We start from the raw sequence: 14,364 nt of genomic DNA on the forward strand, positions 1-14,364 counted from the left end.
ACCAGGGATCAAACCAGTGTCCCCTGAGGTGTAAGGGCAGAGTCTTAACCACTGGACTGCCAGGGAAGTCCCTGGAGAAGTGTATCTTGACGGAGGGAGATACAAGGAGAGAATCTATGCCCATCCTACAACCATGGCCTAGACTACAGTGAAGGGAGTTAGATAAGTCATAAACATACAGGATCAGATATTGTTTTTACATAAGATGTTGATATTTTGTTCATTATGGATTTTTTTTTTGCACTGATTCTGACTTTTTAAAATATTGCATTAAAATATTACTTCTCTTGATAACCTACTATTTTGGCACCTCCTTAATTTCATTTAGCTGTCCCTAAAGCTCTTAGGTGCTGGTGTGACTGGCGCAAAGTCCAGAGCTGCCTGTAGGAAAAGACTCAAAATCTTTGGCTGAGTCTGAACTTGTACTTTCTGAGCCCTAGAACGCTTACCCTCTAGGGAAAGGAGCAGAGGGAGAGGACTACAACTCCCAGGAGGCAGCGCGGCGCGGCAAGGCGCCCTCACCGATTGGCTGCGCGGGCCCCGCCCCCGCCCCCGCCCCGCCTCGCCCCCGCCGCGAGGACTAGGCGGTGAGTCCCGGGCTATCGTGCTGCTGAAGGTGGCTACCCAGTGGAATCTCGCCCGGGCCGACAGGCTTCATGGCGGCTCAGCCAGTGTCCCGGATGCTGCGGCTGGTCCTGAGGTCCAGCGTCCGGAGCTGCAGCTCGGGGGCTCCGGTGACGCAGCCACGTCCCGGGGAGCCCTCGCAACCTGCAGTGGAGGTGAGCAGCTCGCATTCACGCTTAACTGGGGAGGGGGTGGCCTGGCAACTGCACCTTGTGCCCAGAAGCACCCCGGCCAGTTCGCGGCTGCTGCTTCTGGGAGGGGTGTCCGCTTCTGGGATGGACTCCTCAGCGCTTAATTAGGGGTGGCGAGAGGAGTGGGATGATGTTCTCTAGATAGACTGCCCAGTCTCATCCTGTTTCCCAACGTGGGGTGGCGGGGTGGGGGCGCTCCTTGGTGTCTGGCTTAAAAACCTCCCTGCCCACCCATCCATGCAACCCCTTTCCAGGTCTGAGTGACTCCCAGAGATGGGGGAGCAGGGGGGCAGGACTCTGGGACCAGTGGGATGTTATTAGTACCCCTCTCAGCCCTGCCTCACAACCAGCCTCTTAAACATTTTTCTCCCTGTCCCCCAGGAAAGGTTGCCTGTGTGTGATCAGGTGTTTTTGTGACACCCCACTTCATAGGCTGGCACTGACTAAAAATATTGGTGCTGCCAATAGTCAGTTGTCAGTTTGTAGTCACAGGGCTGTGACCCGTCCTTCAGTGACTCTTTCTGTTTCATCTTCATTTCCCTTAGGAGGGTTCCGCCTCATTCTAGAGCAGAGTGGAGCCGAGACGTGGGCTCTTGCAGGTTAGGGACTCTGCTGTCTCTTTCGGGTTGGGATAGCTCCCCTCAGTCCTTAACAGCATCTCTTAGAGGGGTTTTCGGCATAACAAGTTTTAAATTTGTTTTGCCCATGTTGTCAGGGAATCATTTTGGGAGAAGCATCTCTTTTCATTTGGTGAAGCCTTTTCTAGGCCCATCCGGTCATTGTTTTCCCACCTCTTGGCAAGGGCTTTAAGTTCTGGCATTTATCAGATCATGTACCTGCTGTTGCTCAACCAGGGGGAGGGCCTCAGCCTAACTTGCTTCCCCCCCACCCCCCACTCCCATCCTCAGATAAGCAGATCACACTTCTGGGAGGTGAAGTTTGTCAGTATCCTTGAACTCTGAACTTCGTGGAGGGAAAAATGGGAAAGCAGAGATGGCTGAGAGATCTTTAAAGAATTTAGGAAAAGGAAAGTTTCTTCTCCCCCTTGCCCCTAATTTACTTTGTGCCTTTCATCCTGTGCTAAGTGGCTTCATTTGTGGTCTCTCTCAGTGCTCACAATAAACCATGTAGGTGAGTAGAGTTTGTATTTTCAGGTGAGGGTGCTCATGGAAGTTAACTTTCCTGGAGTCCCTGAGCTGTAAAGTAAGGGAGCAGGAGCTCAAACTCTAGCACCTGTGCCCCTGCTTCTTTTCTGTGGGGAGGATGGGAGGAGGCTGCTCCTTTCCTTTCCTTTACAGTGTGAGGGGAGGTATAATTAGCAGGACTCCAGCAGAATGCCTTGAATTGAATCCCAGCCCTACCACTTATTAGGTGTGTGAACTTCAAGTCCTTTCTCCTGTCATGCCTCAGTCTTCTCCTCTGTAAAATGGGAATAACAGTGTCTACCTCATGGGGTGGTTACAGGGCTTAAAGTAGTTAATAGTTAATATATATAATTAATATGCATATATATTTAGAACAGAGCCTGGCACATGTATGTGCTGTGTGTATTACATGTTTGTTGTAATTATTATTCTTGCCACCGTGCTGTGTCCCATAAGTCCCCTCCCACCTGGACACTCAGGATAGTCATTCTGTCAACTATTTGATCAAAGACCTCCCACCTGGACATTCCCCAGCAAGGTTTTCCTCAGCAGACAGATTGCTCCTTGGGTGCTGGGTGCTCCTCTGCTTTCCTAGGTACAGTGCTCACCTGGTGCTCTGCAGACAGTGGAGTCAGCAGATATTTTTGGCTGTTTGAAACAGATCTGGTGAGGGTGCACGTCACAGAGCAGTGGACAGGGAGCCCCAAGCTTTCACCCTAGCTCTGCCCCCAGCTTGACCTGGCTCCTGGGCCTGTCTCTTCCCCTTCTTCATGTCTTTAAAACCAGTGGGGTGGACCAACCCGTCTATACGCAGTGGGGGAGGGCACAGAATGTCCTTAGGAGAATCTCAGAGGTATGTTCAGCCCATCCACAGAGCTTGCCAGTTGGCAGGAACGGGGGTGGGGGCTTCTGGAACCCCTGTCCTCCCTTCTCTTCCTGCAGCGTGCCTTTTCCCACACCCCACACAGGGCCCTGAGGTCTGGTTTGGGTTGGGAGGTGCTTGGAGAGATGGGATGGGAGGAAAGCCACTGGGTGTTGTCTGTGTGTCAGGGTGCGATTGTGAGAGATGTGAGGTGGGGGGAGGGAGCTGGCTGTGAGGATGGTGGAAGGGGGCCTCGGGCTTGGTCCAGGGGCAGACTGAGGAGCTTCTCCAGGTGGACAGGGAAGGTGGCGGTGTGTGGGTACTCGGGGAGGTGGGAGGGGAGACACAGCTCCCTGCCAGCCCGACTGGGGCAGCCAGGACAGAGGGCTTCCACCTGTCAGGAGCACTACACCCATCTTTCTCCCTCTCAGGCTCCTTGCGGGCTTTGTTGGGGCAACAAGGGACTGGCCTCAGGGGCAGGGAAGAGGGTGACTCTGTGCCAGGCAGAGGCACCCAGCTGTTCAGGGGGCCGGAAAGAACGCATGTGGGAGAGGTTTGTGCAGGAAGGGACTGGGTACATGAGGAGGAGGGCTGGGCCTGGCCTGGGACAGTCACATGTGGAAGGAAAGGAGACCTTTCAGGGGGCTGAGTGGACTTCCAACCTGCCCAGCTCCTCAAAAGCTTTATATCAGTGAAGTGTGGCTTCTCCTTGCCCGGATCCACAGGTGTGAATACCTCACACTTGGGGTGGGGCTGGAGGGGGAGCAGAGTTCAAGGCCTAGGGCTGGACACTTCTCCAGGTCTCCTCATTTAATAGAGATTACTTTTGAGCCACTCTGGGTATACATCCACCCAAAGAGCAGGTAAATCTGGGCCACTGATACTTGGGTTTGGTCTATCTTCTTTTCCTCCTGCTCCTCTAGTGTCTACACTCCAGAGCTATTTGGGGGTTGGCCTTTATCATTCAAATCAAACTCCCAAGGTTATTGAATTAGGGAAGACTCCTTGAGGGCAGGGTCCCTCCCTTAACTAACCCCTTCTTACCACTCTTCCCCACCCCACCCCACCCCAGTCTGCATTGGGTAGGAGACAAGATATAACTAGTAGCATATGGTAGGCTGCCTAGTGCCTGGTTACTAGCACTAGTATCTGTGGTTCTTGGGAAGCTCAGACCCCACTTGTCCTGCTTTGAGTGGTGTGACAGCGAGTCTGAAACCCCAGCCTTAGACCCTCTGCCATTAAGTAGGGCCTTGCAAGACTAGGCAAGCTGACAAGAGTGGGAAAACTAGTCACAGTACACACACCTAGTGCCCCTCCATGGATACGTGATGGATATTTGTAAGTAGGAGTTAGATTAAGAGAATGGGAGCAGTCACTTCCTGAACACCTACTGTATGCCAGGAACTCCTCTGGTTGAATTAGGTAGGCTTATTGTCCACACTTTAAGGATGAGGAAGCTAAGGCTTAAAGGATGGTGGTGACTAGCTCTATAGCTAGTTGGTAACAGAGCCAGGCTTGTAATTCTGGTTTACCTACCCCCAAAGTCTATGCTCAGAACTGCAATCACCCAGATTAAAGTGGCACCGGGTCCTGGTGTGGCTGGGCCAGTGGTTCTCAGCCTGGGCTGCAGATAGAACAGGGGCGCTTCAGACAAACAAACAAAGCCAGGGCCCCATCCCAGAGCAGTTGAGTCAGAATCTTTGGGATGGGGCTCTGGCATCTGTACGTCTTAGGTCTTCAGGTGATTTTGATGTGTAACAAGAGTTGAGAACCACTGTACGAGGCTAAACTGTTTTGACAGTAGAGACCAGCCTAGAAATAAATGGCTACCCCAGTGTAACTGGGTTTTACACACACCACCTTTCCCTCTGGATTAGGGACCCGCCTGTCTGTTCATTGATACAACAGTTCGACACCTGCCACGACACCAGGACACAAGATAGGCAGGAAGGCTTCCCATCCAGGGGAAACAGCCCAGTCCAGGCTGGGTCCCAGGAAATGTAAGCAGCTAAGGGTGTTCTACTTCTGACATGTCCCAGCCCCCCGTGGGCAAGAGGCATTGCTGTCTAATCGGCCCAGTAATTCCCCCTGGACTCCGGCTCCTTTGACTAGTGCTGATGTTTTTTGCTCCAGGGGGTTTAAAGGAAAGAAAAAAATGAAGAATGAAAGTAGGACATGCACTGTTGGAGGAGAGAGGAGGCAGGCATGAGGCGTGTTAATATCCACGTGAGGAGTTTGCAATCCTGGCAGGAAGAGAGAGAGAGAGGAAGAGTATGTGCCTATGGGTTTAGGAGGCTGTGTTACGTACTGGCTGTACAGCACCTGAATCAATTTGGAGAAGGTCACTCTAGGTCTCAGAAGTGAAATCTGGCCTGCCCCTCCCATGGCCAGCACAGAGGGCCTAATTCCATTCTGGGTTGCCTGGCTCCAAACCTCCCTCTCCAGTTTCTGCTGAGTCATACTCCTTGGTCCTCTCACTTGCTGCCCATTCCTGAGTTTATTTTGGCTCCTCCCTCACCCAGCCACCTCCCCCAGGCTGTTAAGATTAGGGTGAGGAGGGCATCTTGGCAAGTGAGGAGGTGGGGCCTGGGGTGACGAGCAAATTCCTGAATTGTGAATAGCTGTTGATTCCCAGGTGTCGGAGCTCCTGGACTCTGGTGGCCGATGGGGATGGGACTCTCGATTCTGAAGTGTCCCTGCCCCTCTCCCAAGGGTACTGGTGGAAAGGCCGTGGGGTGAGTAGGGAGGGAGGAACACTGCTGTGATTATTTCAGACTGCAGTTCAGAGAAATGACAGCTACTTTCTCGTCACAGGACTGTGAGCAGGGTTTCTTAGAGGATATGGGAAACTGGTGTTGGGGTGGGCAGAGTGAGGTCAGTTTTACGGACCCAGGAAAATCATGAAGCACCCCCTGCTCTCTCTCTCATATTCCTTCTACCTCTGGAGCCAATCAGTGGCCCTTGACCCTGGCTGTCCATTAGAGTCACCTGGAGATCCGCATTCAGCTGGTCTCCAGTAGAATTTTTTTTCTTCAACTCTCCAGATGGTTCTAACATGCAGCCAGGGCTGAGGAGGTCTCTGAAGTAAGTGTTTCTTCTTCCTGGACAGGAGGCCCAGAGGCCTCCTTTCTTAGGTTACAAGATCATGATAATCCCGGGTGTTTCCCTACCAGTGTCCTGACGAGCCCCTCCTTTACAGCAAGACAACCTTAGCCCATGACCGTGTTCTTATTTTACTGCTGGGAAAGCTAGCCTGGAGGCATTAGGGAACTTTCCCAATGTGTCACCTGGCCCAGAAACCAGGGGTTCTTGTCCCCAGTCCAGACCCCTATCCATAGACCTCACAGATGGCGACCATGGTCATGATTTCCTTGTTCTAAAGATTCTAGAGAAATGAATTCTCCCCACCCTGTGTACCATCTCCTGTACCTTCTTGGACACACCCTATGTGCAACTGAGGGAAAGAATTTAGAACCTGGAAGCAGAAGACCTGGATTTGAATCCTGGTTCTGCCAGAGGTGTTCCTGGACCCCATCCAAGCGTTGGTTATAATAATCCCTTCAGGTGTAGGGATGGAATAGAGAACTTTCTTTGGAAACCTTAAGATGCCTTGCAAATGTTACTTCTGTGAAGCAGTTATCTCATCAGCATGTCGTGACCCGGGTTGTGTTCTAAAGCTGGGGCGGGGTGCAGGCTAGCTCAGACCTGGGAAAGAGTGAGGTTGGCTACCTCCTTTCACTCCCCAGGATGAGTCTGGGCCTTGCGGGCAGCCTCTGGCAATCTCCCCCGCTTCCCTGATACGCCAAACAACCGGTTCTTAATCCTTTCTTCTGGCAGTGGGTGGGTGAAGGACAAGGACCAAAGGAATCTGGCCGTGGGGCTAGTGTGGTGGCCACCCTGGCCCCTCCATTCTCCCTTCCTGGTGGCCAGTGGCCTCGCTTCCTCTGTGGGTCTCCCTGCTGTGCTGTCCTCGCCCCAAGGCCTCACCATGGGTTTACTGTCCCCAGCCAGGCGCGGCCCCCAGCTGCTCCTGGGGTGTGGCCTGTTGGGTCCTCCTGGGCAGTGGGGAGGCCCCAGAGAGCCCCCCACCCCCGGGAGGGAACAGCTTGTGTGACACCCCCTCTCCCACAGTGAGTGACTTTGTTTTGAGCTCAAGGTAAGGAATGGGAGGCTTGGGTTGCAGAAGTGGCTTCCGTGTCCCAGGCCACCATCCCTCTCAGCCAGCTCCTGCTTCCCTCCTCCTCTCCGGTGTGCTTGTCAGGTGGCATGCTGCCAGGTGCCAAGCAGCCCGTGCTCTCCCAGTGACCTGGCCAAGAGAGGCTAGAGATGACTGTGTCCGGGTGGGCTTCCTTTGAGGGAGGGGCGACAGAGGAGGAGGTGGGGGCTGGGTGGGGCTTCGTGCCCTTCCCTCTGTTTTACTGCCCCGCTGGCAGGCAGCTGCATCCCTGCAGAGTGTGGGCCCTGGGAGGGGCAGGTCCTTCCCTCCAGGCCTATTTCCCAACCTGTGAATGAGAGGAGAGTTGCAGACCCGCAGGACTGAGGAGCCCACACGGGTGGAAAGGCTAGCAGTGTGTGCGGGTGTCAGAGATGAGGGAGGGGATGGTTGATGGGGTCATGTCCCCAGCTGGGCTCTCCTCGCACCTCTCCTCCAGCCCCTGTCATCACAGGTGCCGTCCAGACGGAGGCAGTTCCTGAGGGAGCACACGGTCCCCTTCTCCGCCTTCCTCACCGACGGCTTCGGCCGACGCCACAGCTACCTGCGGATCTCCCTCACCGAGAAGTGCAACCTCCGATGTGAGTCACCCTGCTGGGCTCCTGTCCCTCTGCTGAAGTGGCCCGTGAAATCACTCTCTGTCCAGGTGCCTTCTCAATCCTCCCCGTTCCTCTTTCTAGAAAACTCCACCTGCCCTTCTTCCTTGCTTGTCAGATGGGGTTCAGGGGCAAGGTAGGGGTCAAGGGTGAGTTTTATGGTCCTGGAAGCTGGGTTCGACTTGGGATGATATTGGAGAACAGAATTGCTGTTGAGTTCAGGATTGCGGCTGGCCTGAGATCTCCCACTCTCCGGGGCGCTTTCTCCCTCCCTCCCGTTTCCCTGCAATCCCCACGGTTCAGGCCATGGGATGGGACTGCTGGGAGCTATAGACAGGTGAGACAGGCAGCAGTGCCCACGGCCAGCACTGCCAGCTAGAAGACACCCCAGCCCCATGAGACGACTTGTCTGGGGCCAGGCTGGTACACAGAGTCCTGTTTCATAACCCCCTGCAGAGTGCTCCGCGGCGAATCCACTGCTGGAGGGGCTTCCACAGTGTGTTTGTCCATCTGTCCTGCCTTCTTTCTATCCTCCCTCCCTTCCTCCCTCCCTCCTTCCTTCCTTCCTTCCTTCCTTCCTTCCTTCCTTCCTTCCTTCCTTCCTTCCTATCAGTGTAGCTCACAATAAGAAATACATTTACTTCACGGCCCAATAAATACTTGCGTATGTAGTAAATGTTTAACCAAACAACATTTATTATGTGCAGTACTGATGTTCTGATATCCTTACCTAACCTATTCTATCTTAAAGACCAATTCTGGACCCTTCACTAATTTGACTGAATGACCCCCTAGCAGATCCTGACCACTGGTACTGATAAACCTGTCCCACGGGGACTGAAGGGAGGCGGCCTCATTTATCCCCTTCTGCTACCTCACCCTGAGCAGGTGGTACCTCCGTTTTCCAACCTGTGAAATGGGACTGATGATCGCTGAGGGAGATAGACTAGGTGTGAGAACACGTGTAGCCACAGAGGAGAGTGGCTTGCCCAGGCCGGGGAGCACCTCCCAGCCTCCTGCACCTCAGGATGCACGGAGAGGGGTCACTGTTTGTCAAAACCAGATGACGCGAAGGAGATGAACGATGGCAAAAGGAGTGGGCCCAGGGCCCTGGCCTTCCAGGCAGACCCTGCCCAGCGGCCCCTGACTGAGGGGGCCCGTGTCTCCTCCTGCCCCTACCTCCAGCCAGGCTGCGCTGTCAGCCTCATTTACCATCTTTAACCTGCTGAGGGAGAGCAAGGCCAGATGGGAAAGGGGTGTTAAACTTCGTAGATGAGAATGGTGGGCCCCAAAGAGAATCTGGCCTAGGGTTTGTGGCCCCTCAGACTTGGCCGGGTCTCTCCTCATGGCTGGGACGGGGTTCAGGAGAAGCTTGTGGCCTGGCGGGGGAGCTGGGGACTGGCGACATTGCGGCCTGACCGCTGCAGTCACTTCCTTCCTGCACATCCCCTCCCTTCCCTCAGGTCAATACTGCATGCCCGAGGAGGGTGTCCCTCTGACCCCCAAGGCTGACCTGCTGACCACGGGGGAGATCCTGACCCTGGCCCGGCTCTTTGTGAAAGAAGGTGTAGACAAGATCCGGCTCACGGGTGGAGAGCCGCTCATCCGGCCGGACGTGGTGGACGTTGTGGGTGAGTTGATGAAAGTTGTCACCACCTCTCTCAGCTCGTGCCTCATCCAGCTTGACTCCAATATTAATATCAGAAGCTAACACTCCTTTCGGGCATCACGCTCGCAAAGTCCCACTGACTTCTGAGACAGGTACCCTTATTATTCCCATTTGGTTAAGAAATGAGGCACAAAGAAGTTCAATAACTTGCCCAAGGTCACACAGCTAGTAAGTGCCAGAGCCCAGTGGTTTGACGTCAGATTTGGACTAAAGTCCTCACCAGGGCTTGGAGGCCCGTGTGATCTGGTTCCCATCAACTGCAGAGACCTCCCTCCTGCCTCTCTGCCTTCATCCTCACCTCCGTGCTGCCAGGCCTTTGCACGTGCTGTTCCCTTTGCTGGGAGCATTGGGCTCCCTGCCTGTCTCATTCAGAGCTCTGCTCCAGTGTCATCTCCTTGGGGAGACCTTCTCCTTGGGGAGACCTCCTTGACTGCTGTCTAAAGTCCCTTCCCCCACACACCCCTCAGCCACTCTGTCTCCCAGGAGTTGGCACAATACAGCCCACAGGCCAAAACTGGGCCAGCACCTGTTGGTATGTGGCCTGCAAGCTAAGAATAGTTTCTGTATTTCTGAATGGTTGAAAAAAACCACAAAATACTTGTGGCACATGAAAAGTGTATGAAATTTTTTTTTCAAATTTGTTGTTTATTTTTTATTGGCTGTGTTGGGTCTTCGTTGCTGCACACAAGTTTTCTCTAGCTGCGGTGAGTGGGGGCTACTCTTCATTGAGGTGCACAGGCTCCTCATTGTGGTGGCTTCTCTTGTTGCGGAGCATGGGCTCTAGGCATGTGGGCTTCAGTAGTTGTGGCACATGGGCTCAATAGTTGTTGCTCACGGCCTCTAGAGCGCAGGCTCAATAGTTGTGGCACATGGGCTTAGTTGCTCTGTGGCATGTGGAATCTTCCCAGAGCAGGGCTCAAACCGTGTCCTCTGCATTGGCAGGTGGATTCTTAACCACTGCACCACCTAGGAAGTCCTGAAATTTTAAATCCACTGTCCATTAATAAAGTTTTATTGGCACATAGCCACACCCACTAATTTACATATCTCCCATGTTGCAGAGCTGAGGAGTTGCCACAAAGACCATATGGCTGGCAAAGCCGAAAATATTTACTCTCTGGCCTTTTAACAGAAAAAGTGTGGCAACCCTACTGTACCACATTATGTTATTTGGTTGGTTTTTGTTTTCTCGTTAACTAGCATGAAAGCTCTCAGGGAGCTGGGCAGGATCTGTTCACAGCTGTGTTTCGAGCACCTAGAAAAGCACCTGGCACACAATCAGCTCCCTGGTGTTTGCTGGGTGAATGCAGGTGGTTCAGAATACCGTCTCTGAAGTATGATGTGCCCACGTGTGAATCCCAGCTGCGCCTCATACTAGTGGAATATCTTGGGCAACTTTTAAAGTCCATCCTAAGCTTTCAGACAGAGAGGGTAGCCTATCTTATAGGGTGGACCTGGGGAGGAAATGAGAAGCAAATGCCCAGCAAGTGGCGAGTGCTATGTGCAGGGCGGCCCTCGCCATATGCTGGTTCTAAGCCCCGAGGTCAGGCAGAGACCATGAGCGTGTAATTATAGAAGATGAAATCAGAGGAAAACAAGGGTCCATGTTCTTGATTCCCAAGGCCCCTGCCCTCCGCCCCCACCCCAGCTGCTCGGGGTGGAATCTCCCAGCCCCCAGCTCTCTGACTCATTTGCTGGTTCCGCAAGCGTTCTCTGGAGCACCTTCTTATGTACCCGGCACTGTGCTGGGGTCAGAGGGGAGTGAGCGGCAGGCCCTGCCTTAGAGCACCCCCAGCCCTTTGGTGGAAGCAGCCCCTGGAGCCCACCATCTGATGAGGAGCCCAGGTGCTGTGGGAGCCCTGAGGAGGGGCCCAGGGACCCCTACCAGCTCTTTCCTCCCTCCTTCCCTGTGGCCAGCTCCCTCCAACCCCCACTGGTCACTTGATCTGGAATCCTGCCATCCTTCCAGGACTGCACATGCTGGCCCAGGGAAGCTGACCGGACGCCCTGTTCCAGGCAGCTCCTCAGAGCCTGAAAGGCAGACTGGGTTCCAGGAAAGGGCTGAACTCTGCTGGCTGCTGAGCCCAGCCCCCTCGGTCAGGCTACTGCATCTGCCCTCTGTCCAGGGCCTCGGGCAAGCTGGGGGGTGGGGAGTTACTGCTGGGCAGAGAAGGGTGACCTAGCGCGTGTGGATGAGATGACACAGAGCTCTCCAGGGGAGCCACCGCCTGGCACAGTAAGAGATCAGGGAGCCGGGAGAGGTGGCAGCCCTGTTCCTGCTCTGGGCTCTTCCACCCCTCGGCTATGTGAGCTCGTCCAGGTTCCTGCCCCACCCTGGGCCTCAGCGTCCTAATCTATGCACTGGTCACCTCAGGGGCTTTGGTCCTGCCTGATAACGTGGGGCAGGCAAGGGTTAATCCCCACATAGATGCTGGTTAGGGCAAGGAACAGGCTGCAGTGACCTGCTTTGGAGGATTTATCTCTTGCTTTAAGGGTGAGCACTGACGGGCTGGGGAGTTGGGTGGAGCTGTACTCCTTCAGCCCTCCCCCAGTGCCCCAGTGCTCCAAAACAAATGGCAACTGCTGTGCTTGCTAAGGCTCTGACATCTCAGCTTCTCTGATCTTCCCCAGAGGGACTTCTTCAGAGCAAAACTGCCCTGAGGTAGGGAAGAAGGGCTGGGGTGAGGGGAGGGCAGCAGTCAGAGCTGGGATGTTCACAGGCACTTGCCCTCCCCTCCCCAGCTGAGAGTTTCAAGGGACCCCCCCTCCCCCCGCCATGAGTGAAGGGGTTGTGGGTTTCACTGAGCGAGCTGTCCTGGTCACTCCAGGTCCCTGCCTGGGGCTCTCAGCTCCGGGACTGGTGCCGTAGATCTCCCCCGAGAAGACAGCTCAGCTCTCTATCTGCAGTCGTCTGTGATCCCCTACACCAACCCTGAGATGCTCCAGGACTCCTCCTTCCAGGCTTGTGTTGGAACAAGCTCCTCCTTCCTTTTCAAGGGGTTTAAGGCAGCGCTGTCCAATACAACTTTCTGGGGTGATGCAAATGTTCTCTCTCTGTGTTGTCTGATAAGGTAACCAGCCTTGGGCCTCACACACAGCTGTTGTGACAGAGGAACTGAATTTGTAACTTTATTGCATTTTCATTGATTTAAATGGCCCTGTGTGGTTAGCCGCTGCCATGTTGAATGGTGAAGGTTTGAGATTTTCCCAAAGAAATTTAAAAAGGGACACTATAGGCACACCTTACTTTATGGTGCTTTACTGCTCTTCACAGATACTATGGTCTTTTGTTTTGTTTTTTTTACAAATTGAAGGTTTGTGGCAACTCTGCATCTAGCAAGCCTATCGCTGCCAACAGCATTTGCTCACTTTGTCCCTGTGTCACATTTTGGTAATTCACACAATATTTCCAATTCTTTCATTATTATTATTTTTGTTATGGTGACCTGTGATCAGTTCTTTGATGTTACTACTGCAACTCCCTGAAGGCTTAGTAGTAGTAATTTTTAGCAATAATTTATTTTTTAATTAAAGTATGTACATTCTTTAGACGAATGCTATTACACACTTAATATAATGTAAACATAACTTTTCCATGCACTGGGGAACCAGAACAATCCGTGCGACTCACTTTATTGTGACGCCTGCTTGTATTACAGTGGTCTGGAACCAAGCCTACAGTATCCCCAAGGTACGCCTGTTAACACACAAGTACTCTGATCGTGTTGGCCGTGTTTGCAGAGGACTTGTATTGGCTTCTAACTTTAAGACTGACTTTCGCTGTCAGATGACAGCTTAGTTGGAGAATCATTTGGTCCTGCAGGCTTTCCCTTTCTTGTTGTTTTGTCCTTCCTTCCTCCCCTCCTTCCTTCCATTATGTTGAAGGAATGAAATATGGAGCATCCGGTTCTTACAGCTTAGAGCCCATAAGAGGCCTAATGCAATGGAGAGGCATTAAAGGTTTTCGAAATGGGGTGAAGTTTTTTGTTTTTTTGTTTTTGTTTTTTCTTTTATTGGCTGCGTTGGGTCTTCATTGCTCCACGCTGGCTTTCTCTAGTTGTGGCCAGCAGGGACTACTCTTCATTGTGGTTTGTGGGCTTCTCATTGCGGTGGCTTCTCTTGTGGAACACGGTCTCTAAGGCGCATGGGCTTCAGTAGTTGTGGCACTCGGGCTCTAGAGCGCAGGCTCAGTAGTTGTGGCGCAAGGGTTTAATTGCTCCATGGCACATGGGATCTTCCCGGACCAGGGATTGAACCCGTGTCACCTGCATTGGCAGGCGGATTCTTAATCACTGCACCACCAGGGAAGTCCCGGGGTGAAGTTTTTTTGTTTTATTTTTGTTGGGACTCTAGTTATATAGAATTAAATCATAATCCTGGGTTCATGAAATAACTCATTATTGATCTGTGCATGGCCTTTTTTTACTTCATTCATACAAATTATTTACATGTTTTAATAATGTTATGAATTCCTAAGGAAACCCACTACCTCATCAGTTGTTTTTGGAAGAATCAGAACCCTGGCAAGAACCTTTAAACACCTATGCAGACTTTCTTACCCTGTACTTCCTCCCTCCCAAGGAAACACTCCTAAATGATGTGCTTGTCATTCCCTTGCTTTTTAAAAATGAGATAGTGTTTTTTTTTGGGTTTTTTGGGGGAACTTTTTTTTTTTTTTTTTTTTAGAGATAGTGTTTTTGAACTTTATAAGTATTGTGCAGTGTGCGGTCTTTCAGGAATTACTCTTTGGACACAACTGAAATTTGTCATCCTGAGTTGCAGTTCATTCCTTTTCTCTGCGATCGCCTGTTCCATTATGTGAATACACCACACTTCCTGTTAGTGAACATTTGGGTTGTTTCCAGTTTCTTGATATTATAAACAGTGCTGCTTTAAACACTTGTATTCTCATTCAAGTGTCTTGGTGTACAGTTTCCCTAGGAGTGCAGTTGCCGGGCTATGGACTAGGTGACTGTTTAATCTTGGCAGACAGTTCAGCATTGTCTTACAGGGGTTGTGCTGCTTTACACTCTGCCCAGCAGGACGCAAGGATCCTTTGGATCC

At 52.4% G+C, this 14,364-nt stretch overlaps 1 protein-coding gene across 14 annotated transcripts in view; it reads left to right on the forward strand.

Moving 5' to 3' along the window:
• The first annotated feature begins 550 nt into the window (after window positions 1-550).
• The window catches only part of MOCS1 (molybdenum cofactor synthesis 1), a 55,585-nt gene continuing 41,771 nt past the window's right edge, over window positions 551-14,364 (forward strand). For 3 of the 14 annotated variants that reach the window (XR_009048055.1, XM_057699592.1, XM_057699594.1), the window contains exons 1-3: window positions 557-779; window positions 7,475-7,616; window positions 9,095-9,262. Coding sequence is in view for 12 of the 14 variants with exons in the window: in XM_057699592.1 (XP_057555575.1) it covers window positions 657-779; window positions 7,475-7,616; window positions 9,095-9,262 (433 nt within the window). In the remaining 2 variants the exon portion in view is untranslated. Of the gene's footprint in view, window positions 780-5,538; window positions 5,558-7,474; window positions 7,682-9,094; window positions 9,263-14,364 lie in introns of those variants that run through there. The other 11 variants (XM_057699598.1, XM_057699600.1, XM_057699593.1 and 8 more) reach the window with 9 other exon arrangements.

Source organism: Hippopotamus amphibius, chromosome 11, assembly GCF_030028045.1.
Source record: "Hippopotamus amphibius kiboko isolate mHipAmp2 chromosome 11, mHipAmp2.hap2, whole genome shotgun sequence".
NCBI lineage: Eukaryota > Metazoa > Chordata > Mammalia > Artiodactyla > Hippopotamidae > Hippopotamus > Hippopotamus amphibius.